Source organism: Tauraco erythrolophus, chromosome 18, assembly GCF_009769465.1.
Source record: "Tauraco erythrolophus isolate bTauEry1 chromosome 18, bTauEry1.pri, whole genome shotgun sequence".
Lineage (NCBI taxonomy): Eukaryota > Metazoa > Chordata > Aves > Musophagiformes > Musophagidae > Tauraco > Tauraco erythrolophus.
The window spans coordinates 13,755,419-13,767,506 of NC_141482.1; the positions used below are offsets into that span (position 1 = coordinate 13,755,419).

The window sequence follows — 12,088 nt, forward strand, 5'->3', positions numbered from 1 at the left end:
ATTCAAACATGATAGCTGCCCTTGCCATGTCAAAGCATCCTCTTTGCAAGGTGCAGAATTGATGCTTTTCTCTGAAAACAGCTGAAGTGGTTTAGAGGATCTTTTGTTTTCTTTTTTCTTTCTTTCTGGGAAACAGCTTGCAGTCATTGGCAAGTGTGATAAAAGGGGACAGTTAATAAATATCACCTTAACCTGGTTGAGTCTCGAAATCTGTCTTAATTTTTCTCTGTCCGTTTGACTTTTGCATCTATTTATTGAAACGGCATGTGATTCTTTAAGCTGCACACATAATTTGTTTGGAAATACAGGGCTAGAGATGTGTCCCTTTGCTGGCTTCGAAAACAACTGTGAGATAAGAGTTAAGAACTTTTGTACAAATGACTCTTAAACATATTGCAGATTCAGTTAAAAATAAATAAGTAAGTCCTTAGCAAGGATTTCAATAAGCAGTAAGAGTAGCGGAATTGAAATATTTCCACTAAAATTAATGAGCCAATCCTGGAATGCTTAGACTGAGTCTTAAGTGTGCTCATTTAAAGACTCTGAATATGTTTGCCTGTCTGAATTTCTATGGAGCATTTTGAATGCATGACAGATTATAGTCTTCAATTATTTTAATTTGGTTTTCTTAATGGGCAAAATAGCTAAGAGCTTAATAATAAAAGACACTTACTGCTTATCATTTACATTATTTTATGTGTTCATTAATAATTATAATGGGTTTTATAAAACAAAAAAATCAAGTCTAAGTCTCCTCAGGTCATGTTAGTGCAAATGTTGCGTAGTATGCTATGGGAGATTTGGAAAATTAAGTATTTTTTGAAGGACATTCTTAACTCCATACTATTACAGAGCAAGTTGGAGAACTTCAAAGGAAGTCTATTTTCTAGTTTGCCCTGTGGATAGAAAATATGCTTTGCTTTCTCTAGATACGTTCCCAGAAACTTACATATGCCATCACAGAGTGATGAGCAGAACCCAGGCTATGTACAGCTTGATGAAATCCTCTAAATATAGTTTGTTAGGTACAGGAATACTGTTGTAACAGTCCTGTCTTCTCTTCTGTAGGCTTAGTTGTCCTTGGTTTCTGAACCTATGCTTACACGCCCAGTTTCCTAGGCTTCCAGGCATTTCCTTTACTAACATCTAAACGATCTACATTGGGCCACTTTTTTCTGCCAATCTCGTGCTCCAGAAACTCTGTAATTTATGGACTTACAGGTGTCCTCCAATCTGCTGACCGTACAGCTTTCCCTAGTCTGCATTGCCTCTGCTCCTGGCACAGGAGAATTACAGGGATCTGTGGTTCTTCTTGTCATCTGCTGGGATGAGAGGACTTGTGAATTCAAACCCCCACAGAAGTGGAAGTGCTAAGAGCACAAGAAGGATATGGATCAACAGGAGCTAAACAGAGTGATAAAATCTGGCACCTCAAAGGAGCTCATCAGTTCAAATTTTGCTTATCAGTAAAACTTGTGGGAACAGTTTAGCTACCCAGTTACTCCTGATGGAGAAGCGTGAACCCTAAGATTTTTATCTGTAAAAGCAGGATGCAGTCCTGTGCCACAACCACAGGCTGCTTTTCAAGCCCATCTAAATGTGAGATTGCTACAAGGGAGAAAGCCAGCTCTGAAGGGCTTAGTCCTGTATTATCTCAAGAGTTGCAATGTTAATTTCCACACAGTTCAGTTATTTTATCAGAACCTGCAGTGGAAAATACCTGTCTGTGAAATCGCACCAATTTCTTCTGTTCCTGGGATTACTCTGTAGAATTGAGAGCTGAGTCAGGCGCTTGGTGTTCTGGTTCTGAGTTGCAAACGTTGACTGCAGCCTTTGTGCTCTGTTTGGGATGCTCAATGCCTCGTGCTCAGCCCCCGCCGCAGCCCCCTGCTTTGCCATTGGACCGTGAGGCTGCGGTGTCCTCGTGTGCCGCGGCCGGGCGGAGGAGGTCTGGCAATGCAAGTTGGGTGCCTGGCTCTGCTGCCTGTTCCCTCTGTGAGTTTGGTGGCTGGTCCCAGAATTCCCACGTAGTCCATTTGTATCCATCGGTGTAGGTGAGGATACTCAGCATCCAAGGGTTGCTGCCTGGAAAATTTCACCTGTATTCAGGGGATAGGATCAGGGGATCACATCTCCCACTGTAAATCGCCTTTCTGTCTGGGGCATTTTCCTTCACCGATGTATCAATCCAATCTAAGCTCCATCCCCGAGGGGTTTTTTAGAGAGTAAAAGCTGCTTCGCAAGCAAATTCCTGTTACGACAGTCATGAGCCGTCATTGTTCATCTTGCTCACGTCATCATACGCAGGGCTGTACCGTGACTGGTGCTGGAGGAGCTCAGCACTGCAAGGGTTCTCCGAGTAAAACATGTACAAATGCAGCTAAGGAAAACTATCCTTCTGTCATCTGTTCTGCAGCTCAGAAGCCTGCGTAACTCTTGACTGCATTATAAAAGGAAAGGTAAATAAAAAAAAATTCATGTGTGTGTTCTCCGGTCAGAAGATTATCATACTGATACGTTACCATCTTCTTACTTCCCAAGCTCAAATGAACAAAAAGCAACTCTCTCCTGAGCCAGGAAATTCCTTCAACCAGTAATTTTTTCTCCTGATCTAGTGAGCTCCGTGGGAATAGTGGGGTTTTTATTATTATCATCATTATTATTGTTATTATTATTATTGTAAACTGCTCCAGGAACTGTTTCAACAAGTAAACCTTACATTGTTTTCAGATAATGTTCTTAACTTCCCAACAAGATTTACTAAATTGCACCCTGGGAATTATGCAAATGAAACCTTTGGTCAAAATGTTACAGGATTGCTGTAAAAAAAAAAAAAAAAATTTTTTTAAATCTCATTGAGAGTGCTAAAATTACATGTTCCGATATACAAAGCATGTGCTTTTGTGTGATGAGTATCTCCCTGGTAGTAATATGTACTATGCTTCATTGTCAATGGTCATTGCAACTTTCTGTGACAAGTGCTACTTCTTACTTGATTTTTTTCTGAACACCTGATATCTTTGTATTCTTACTGGAAATGGCGTTAAGTACAGGTAAAAGGCAAACCATTGTGGTATGATGGCAATTAACAACAAATAATGAGTCATTGCTGAATATTTGCAACATGTTTCCTCCTATCTTTGTTTTGCTCAGTGCAGTATAATTAGCTCATGGATTCTTCTTGGTATAATTGGGCAAGTCGTGTGGGTCTTACGATACATTTCATCTCCTAGATCTGCAGTGATTTACATACAGACAGCTTAGACCCTATTAATGCTAATAAAAGTGCTGCAAGGACATCCTATAGCACACACTTTATTAAACTGTACATAGCTTTCTTAGAGAGCTTCTGTTTATCTGCATTTCCTGAAAATAAAATATAGCGCCTTTAGCACTGAATATTTAAATCCAGCCTCCTTTTCCCTGTTTCTGTCTCTCTCTATGCATTTCTAATGCTTCTATCACAATGGGATCTGGGTACTCTATGCAACAGGAAATAGAGCAGAAAAATGTCCACGTAGAACTAACAGACTCTCTCCTTCCATGATTCAGGTTAAAATTGCTTCCATTTTAGTTCCTTGGAGGGAGACTGATTTGCTGTTTGGTGCTTGTGCTCAAGTTACAACCATAGTTGAGCCAGGTTGGAGCTGGGGCTGGGGCACCCTCCCGACACCCTTCCGGCTCTCATGCTTCAGTGAGCTAAAAGGCAGGAAAAGTGCAGATACTTTGGATTTGTTTTTGTTATTTTGTTCTTTTGCCTTTGTTAAGGTAAAACTCTGTTAAGGATGAAGGGCTGGTTTTATCCTGATGCATTACAGGTCCTTTGGAGCTGTGCAGGCACACATTGATAGAGACAGACGTACAACTGTGTGTCCCAAGTTACCATTTTTTTCCTTCTCTTTTTAATTTCCGAGATGGGAACCCTGCACTAGCTCAAAGCTGGAGGTCCAGCAGTGGCTTCCTACCTTGAGCCTAGCTGCAAACATGTAGGTAGTGGGTTAGAGCTTGAACTCCCTGACTTGAGCTATATGTTTGCGCAGATATTCACATAAATTCAATTTTCAGCCCTTTCTGCTTGGCAGGGTGAAAGCTGACTTTCTGAAAATGGGGACTGCGGACTTCAGTTATTGAACTATTGAGTCAGTTGCTGTCATTAAAACCACAGTTGTGCAAGCAAAACTTGGTTTTAATACACTCTTTTTCACCCACGGATTTGCTAATGAAAATTGGATTCATACCTGTCTACTTGGGTCCCTGTTACAAACACCCACTGGGCACACAGAAACCTGTATAAACACTTTCACAATGTCCCCAGTACCTCTTTTAAGTGATTATACCAGTGTAAGTCCAATCAGTTTTCCTTGGTACTAATAGCCTAAACAAGCAGTGAATCCTGGAGAGAAAAGACAGATGAAACTGTCTCTATTCCCTGACCTTCAGCTCCAGAAGTGTAGGTGCAGCACGAATCAATCCTGGCAGTGTCTAGTAATAACTGACATTATTAGCCGTTAGCGGGAGCAGACTGTTTGGGGGAGGCAGTACAAAGAAAACAGTGTACAAACTTGGTAATGATGTGGACAAAGGCATCAAAGGAGATTCTCAGAGCCAGGGGATCTGATACTATTCTGCACCGACACGTTCAGCGTCTTGCCAGCCTCCCGCGTCAGGAGAGGAAGAAATAGTGGTAGGTCACATGCGGAGGGAGTGCGAGAGCAGCCCACGGCCCCATCCCAATTCCTTTGCCTGACAAGTGAAGCCTCCTCTTCCCTTGGGAAACCACCTTTGCTCCCCAAACTGGGGCTGTTTAGGGGGGCACAGGGGCCTGCTGCATCCCGCTGAGCCCACTCAGGCTCCTCCAAGCATGCAGCTGCCATAGCAGAGATGCTAACATGCACTCAGCTACGAGATTTCTATTATCTTCCCACTATTTTGTTGTATTCATAGACCTGGTAGGAAAAAATTTATGCACGTTGCTTTTACACTGCCAAGACAGTTTGTGATGGTGTGGGGGGGTGGTAATTTATTTGTACCTTGCACTTTCTTTCAGGAATAGTCATGCTGTTGCAAGAACTTCTTTCAGCATTTGATCAGAAAATTAAATTTGGGTTTAAAGAGATAGTCAGGGTTGCTAGGACAACATATTAACCTCCCTTTTTTATTTTCACAGCTCTGTATCCAAGGTTCGTGTAATTTGTCGTGCTGTATTCAGTTTGTGGTGGTGTTCTCAAGGTATGGGAGGGAAGGGGTTTCAAAAGCAATGTGCCAAACACACTTTTTCTCAACAAATAGTCAAATGAAATGGTAACATCCCACCGAGCACTTCCAGCCTTGCCTTGGCGAGCCCTCAGGTTTGGAGAAAGAGGGAGCAAACAGCCCTGTTCTTTGAATTTCCTGGGAGTGTCTGTGTGCACAGTCACAGGGGCTGAGAACGTGATGTGGGAGCCTGCAGACAGCGTTTTCAGAAGTGATTAATGGCTGGGAGACTCCGGGTATGGCTGAACAATTGGGACACTTTAAGGAGCCTAGGGTTTCAATAACATATAAACAGCATTTTTTTTGTGCATATAGATGCTTCCATATCTAAGGCAAAATGTCAGAATTTCAATGATTCCTAGAGAATTGTCATGAATAAAAGAGGAGAAAAATAGCTAAAAATATGTGGAATACACTTTTCTTGGCGTTTCCCCAAACCTTTGACATACAGCTCCCTTGTCAAAATTGACAGCGGTATTACATTTATGTAGCTTTCAGGCTCAGATCTTTAAAGTTGTTTAAACATCCATATGGCTTTTGTCCAAAACTTATCGATTGCTGTCTTTGTTATTTCATCCAGATTCGTTCCGATAAGGACAAAGAGATCCATATCAGGTACAGCATCACTGGAGTGGGAGCCGACCAGCCGCCGATGGAAGTCTTCAGCATTGACCCCGTGTCTGGCAGGATGTACGTGACTCGGCCGATGGACAGAGAAGAAAGAGCCTCCTACCATGTGAGCATAAAACATCCTGAATTTTATTTGGGTTCACAAGCTCAAAGCAAAACTGTGCCAGAATTGCCAGGTTCAAGAAGGGACACACAGATTTGAGAAGACCAGTTTTTTTGCTCAAAAAAGAGAGCCCAGTTCACCATTTGGACTGGTTCCGTGTCAGCAGAGATCTGAGGAGCTGATTGCACAGGGGTGGTTGGGCTTAACTAAGAGCTCAAGTCTCAGTTTCACTCTGACAGAGCAATGGGAGGTGTGTGTATGGAGATGCTGACTTTGTTTCTGCTTTCTTTTAGCGTGACCTGCCCTTGCTAAATCAGCCAAACCAATGCAAACCAGCATCAAACTGATGTCCTTTTCGAACACAAAGTCAGAGTTATTTGTGTAAAGTGATGCGACTTTGGGCTGCTTATTAAATCCATGCAAATTCATGTGTGGACTGAACCCCCCAAAACCATGAAAAGCCAATTGCTACATTAGCATGTCTTGGGAGATTACTAATTTAAGAATCATTACTGCAGCTAAACATGCAATAATTGGTATAGTCGTTTTTCATTTTAAATCACTAGGAGATGTTCAGGCAGTATGATGGGGGTGTGTCAGATAGGTTTTTAAATATGCAGATAGGCTAATATTAAATATGAGGAAATTAATTAAGATTAATTACACTCAAAAGTGGTGCCTCGTGCTATCCTAGTTCATAAAATTCTCTACCTGCAGAATACTTAGAGTGTAATTGGCTGTTACATTTTGGTATAAATTCTATCCCCTATATCGCACAGCGTAATTGCACAGCAGATACAGTCCCACAAATTGCTAAAAAAATGTGTTGCACCTTCCATGATAGCCCTGCAAAATTTCAAACACTTTCTGCATCTACGCTTTAGTTCTCTCCTGGAGTGGTTGTGAACGGTTGTTTCACGGATTGCTTTGTATCAGCATTAGCCACATCTATCGGCATCGTAATAGCCGTTCCCACGGATGCTGTAATGTCAGTGAAGCAGCACGGGTCACTTCCACTGACACCATATTCCTAACTGCGCCGTCGGAGATGCACATTCTGTCAGCTTTATCAGGTATCCAGTTAACCATGTTGACACAGCGTCTGGACTGGGGTGGAAGGATAAAGAAAATAGATTACCTCTTTAGTTGGGTGGAAAAAGAGATTTCCCCTGGGTTAAAGAAGATCTGAAGGAAAATTATTTTATCCTCTGTGAACAAAAACAATTATTTTGTTTGTTGTGCCTAGGAAAATATGAAGAGAGGTTGTTTTGAAAAAGGAGTGCTGAGATACAGTATGTGTCATTCAGCATTGTTGATAGTGTTTCAGCAGGGCCAGGTTATTATAACAGTGCAGTCAATAACACGATACACAAGTTAAGACTTTTGATGGAGCCACTGTGATGAGAAAGATTTTGTCCTCCATAGTAACAAATCACGTGTCCCCTAACAACAAACTTAACCTACCCGTTACAGTGAATTCGGTAAACTGAATTCTCACCTTGGCGAAGGTGACTGGGTAAGTCTGCCTTGTACGCACCGCAGGACTTCCAGCCTTTTCTCTTCCTTATGGAAACTTGAACTGGTGACATCAATATGTAAATTAGCATATTCACACTCTGAAGGTTACAGGAAGGTGTAGTTTATAGGGAACGGAAATCTGTCAAGTATGTTGTGAGACTTTATAGACAAGAATAGTGAGTGACAAAATCTCTGTTAGCAGAGCAGTAGAAGGTGACGGAGAAGATTTTAAGTCATGGCTGTAAACAACCTTTAGATCCTTCAGCCTCAGTGGCAATGGATTGATGATTTATTGAACCATCAATTGTTCATTTAATAACCCTTTACACAGCATTTGTAAATACACCATGCACAAAGCAATGACTCAAACATTAGTGCAGAAACTTACAGTAGGAATGGACAATCCTAGAAAGTGAAAAAAATTAGACCAGCTTCCAGACAGAAGATACAGTCCAAAGTCTTGGCTGTTTCAGTTTTTGGAGAAGTCAATGAATTTATGCCATTTCATATAGCTGAGTGTCTAATTGCAAAGAAAGGCAGACTTGGAGCCAGGTTTATACCAAGTACTGGAAGAGCAGTGACTGAGGAGTAGACTTGAATCTGAGCTGTAGAGCTTGGCCATCTTTAAATCGGTTTGAAATCTGCTGTAGAGTTTTATTTAGCTTGGATTAGTAGCTTAACTCTTCAGCTGGAGTAAAAGATGTTGGTGGAGCTGCAAGACACCATCCCTGGTCCCTTTTACCCAGCAGGACATGGACTTCTTGTCCAATATGGCCTTGCTGCTCTGGCTGAAGATTGGGTACATTTATACAGCTTCAGGTTTTCTGCAGTCCTAAACACAAGGAAATCTTTTCAGCATCTCTGTCACTGTCGACTGTTGTCCTTGCTGTTTTCATTCCCAGGTAATCTAAAAACTAATTATAAAAAAAAAAATAATTTGCAAGTGTTTGTGAGACTACATATGAAGAGTTCTGTTTCATTAACTCCCACATTTTCAACACATATTTTCTTATGCATAATTATCTGTATTGCTTCAGGACTACCATTTTTAAAATACTAGTGTTTTAACTCTCCCCGCATTTAGCAAGCCATTTGTCTGATGAAACCTACCTTTTTCCCTAAGGTGAAACAGATTTTTTTCTAATTAGATCTGGAGTTCTGTAGCAAAACTTCCCTGTGCGTTTTCAAGATGGTTCTTGAGCTTTTAGGGCAGGATCGTTGCGAGTTTGATGTACGCAGAAACGTCTGTGCCTCTGGGACTCCGTGTGTGCCCAGGTGCAGTGTGTGCGAGGTTCCTGCGCTCACCTCCCAGCACCGCCGGCCGTGGTAGCGATCGCGAGTTCAGCTGCGTTTTGGCCTCATCTGTTTTCTGTCGGCGCCACAATCCCGAGCACAAACTCCCCAGGAGCTTCGCAGACATCCCAGACGCACAGTCGGCAGCGAGTACGAGCAGAGAAAAATGAGAAGTGGCTTTGCCACCACTTCATCGTGGTGCAGAACTGTGGGAGTGATGCTGTGGGAGCTGCTCCGGCGTCTTTAGCACCCGTGTCGGGGACGCAGCCGTGGGGCACGCTCCCTGCGCCAGCACGGCGTCGTTCCCCCCATCCTGCCGCCGTCTCGCTGCGGCAGACCTGGGTTGTCGCATCTCCCCGTGTAGTCAGCCCTCGATGTCTGTTGCATGCCAAATAAGTTTCAGCAGGTAGTAATATTTAATATGCATGAGTTCTCTTGGCCTTGTTTAGCTGCGTTCCCCAAGTCCCCTTGGTACTGCTGACGGAATTAGTGACTGAATGTCTTTTCTGATCCAGACACCGGTTTCCTATCAAGCTGCAGTTAGGCCTGGCAAGTACAAGGGGTAGTAAATTGGCAGGTTAGTTTTCCGAGACGTTCTTCAAGCTCCGTTTTCAAAAGACATCAACATAAACATGTCAGTAAGTAGTCATTGCTTATGGTACTTGCGTAATCTTCATTATGGGGAAACTTTGAAGCAAGTCCTAATCCAATCCCAGACACATGTGTATGCCTTCAGCGTCAGACTAATAAAATACTGTCTCAGAAATGACTGGAGCAGAAGAGGTGGGTTGTAGTCGGAGAAGGAGTTGTTTGAAGTGCAAGGAGACAAAAAAGTTTAATAGAAATTAAGGGATACAGGAGCTAATTCCAGTTCTAGTGAGTAATGCCAGCCGTTTGTGTCACAATACTCTAATTTGAACTTTTAATCACAATTAAGAGCACACAAATTGGGCATGACACTGTATGCTTATTGCTTAAAGGCTCTGTCACTGATTGATAATGTATATTTGTGTTAGTAGTATTAGTGCATAAGTAATATTCATATTTAACACAATTCGCTGTGTTGACTTTGACTAACTACCTTCAGATACCACCAGTCTCCAGTGTAATCAATAATCGTGATACTGAATCATTTGTATGCCAACAGCTACATTTACACAGGAAACTGTCAGTAGAAAAACCTCAGAGACCTGTGGTAGCTGCTGCTAAATATGATAGCCATGATTGTCATACTTTTAAACACTATTTATTAAAGAATACCAAGCCACCTCCTCGGCTGGTGCACAGCGGAGCCATACAGCAGCTAGACATTAGCCAGCTACCTGTATTAATTTTTCAGAATCCTCTGCAAGGTATTTCATTTGATATTCTTTATTTCTTCTCTACTCCTGTCGCATTCTCCCTCTTGGGGACAATGTAAATATTTCAAACCAACTTTGTAAATGTTTCTTAACTGTATCTGCAGCTAGCCACCAGCTTGCGTTTCAATACTCATGCATGACCTGTGTCTGGCATGTGTCCTGTGGCCCAGCTTGTGCTCACTGGCCTTTTCAATGGTGGCTTTTCCAGCTCTGAATGACCTGTGTGTCTGACGGAGCGCAACCATCACGTTTTCAGCCTTGCCCAGTGCCACAGAGCACTCGTGTCCATCTGCTTTTCATCCCGTCCATCACTCTACCGCCACAACACCCACTTGGTCACAGGTGGGAGCAGAAGGCACCTGAGCCATGGAGCCCCGCGTTAGTCACAAACTGTCTTGCACAAATGAGCCCTGTCTCAGCGTCTGAAGAACGATTCCAGCACAAAGTGTGTTGTCCAGCTTGAGGATGCCTCATTAATACAAAGAGTCGGGCAGGAGAATAGGGAGAAGATGAATTAAGGAAGGAAAATGTAGTATCTGATCTGCCTTGGAGATGCAATTAGTCTCCCAGTGGAAAGACTGCCCCACCAGAGTCCCTCCTTCCTTTGCTCTCTCTGCTTGGAATGGTGCTGGGAAAAGCTCTCAATGAGATTTTAGATCCAGCCCTCTGGCTCAAGCCTCTCTTCTCCCTCTGCTGCAGTTGACACTGACCACAGAGGAGCAATGAGTTGTGGAAGGATACAGAGATGTTGGAGAAACATTAAAAGATTATGAATAGAAAAAGTTCACGCAGGCAAGCACAAGAGGAAAAAAGACGAAAAGTTCGTGGAAGTCAGGCAGAAAAGTAGCGGAAGAGAGAAGTGGGGTGGGCAGAAATGGTGGCTGTAACAGCTGCGTTGGAAGGCAGAAGATGAACAGCTGCAGCCACCCAAGCACGAGCACAGTCCAGGGCGTAAGGGCACAGGGTCTGCTGTGCTGGGCTTGGGGAGTGGGTGCTGTCCTCCTGGCTGCCCAAGCGTCGTTTAAGTCCCCAGGCACTGTCCTCCCTCCCATATCTCAGCCCTGGGGTTGGGCTTGGGGCAGAGGTGGCACTTGTGCGTGTCGCCACAGGTTTGATGAGATTCCTGCAGCTTTGCTTATTGAATCTTTTTTTCCTTGGGTGCTGGCAGCAACGCGTTTGTGAGTACATGTGCTTAGTGAGTGCAACAAGCAGATAGTCGTGCATTGCTGAGAAATCCCTTACTCCTGGAGATTTCAAACAAAAGCTATCAAATGTAATTAAAAATTTGCAGGGGGAAAGTCAGATCTGAGGGGGAAGATATCAGCTTCGCTCCCTGCTTTATCTCTGAATGGAACTGTTTCCGCTGCTGGAAATGCAGCAAGAGAGAGCCCCGTGCTGCCTCAGTTTGAAGATAATAACTTTAATTTTAGCTCTGAATTACTTTTTTTCAAAGGCAGTCTGACCTCTGACTGGTAAAGTTATTGAATTGCTACGTCTGACGTGATGAAGGATAGCTCAACAGGTGGGACTCAGAGCGGTTTGTATGCAGGCAAGAAATGCAGATATTAAGAGCATTACAAGTCGTGAAATACAACTGGTACATCCTGTATTGAAAACGAAGTGGACTTGAAAATGGACTTCTTCAGTCTTTAAAGAAAAAGTGCTGCTTAACTTCCTTTTTAAAAAAAAAATGTTTTTCTCCCAGCTCATTTCACATGGCAGTTTGTTCTCTTTGCTTGATTAAGTGTTAATCCAGCCCATCCTAATAGCGTGCAGTTTCTTTTGTTAAGCTCTGGACTTCTGAACACCATACATGGAGGAGAAAGTCGCATCAATCACAGCACAGCAAGAGCGAAAGACGGAAACCAGTGCAAATGCAATTAGCACATTTATTTGTCATGCATCAGAGGAGCTAGAGACCTCCTTGGCA

At 43.0% G+C, this 12,088-nt stretch overlaps 1 protein-coding gene across 2 annotated transcripts in view; it reads left to right on the top strand.

Annotated features, from left to right (window-relative positions):
- The window catches only part of CDH4 (cadherin 4), a 459,932-nt gene that overhangs the window by 353,445 nt on the left and 94,399 nt on the right, over nt 1-12,088 (top strand). For both annotated transcript variants that reach the window (XM_086622684.1, XM_086622683.1), the window contains one exon: nt 5,834-5,989. In XM_086622684.1, coding sequence (XP_086478810.1) covers nt 5,834-5,989 — 156 coding nt within the window. The remainder of the gene's footprint in view (nt 1-5,833; nt 5,990-12,088) is intronic.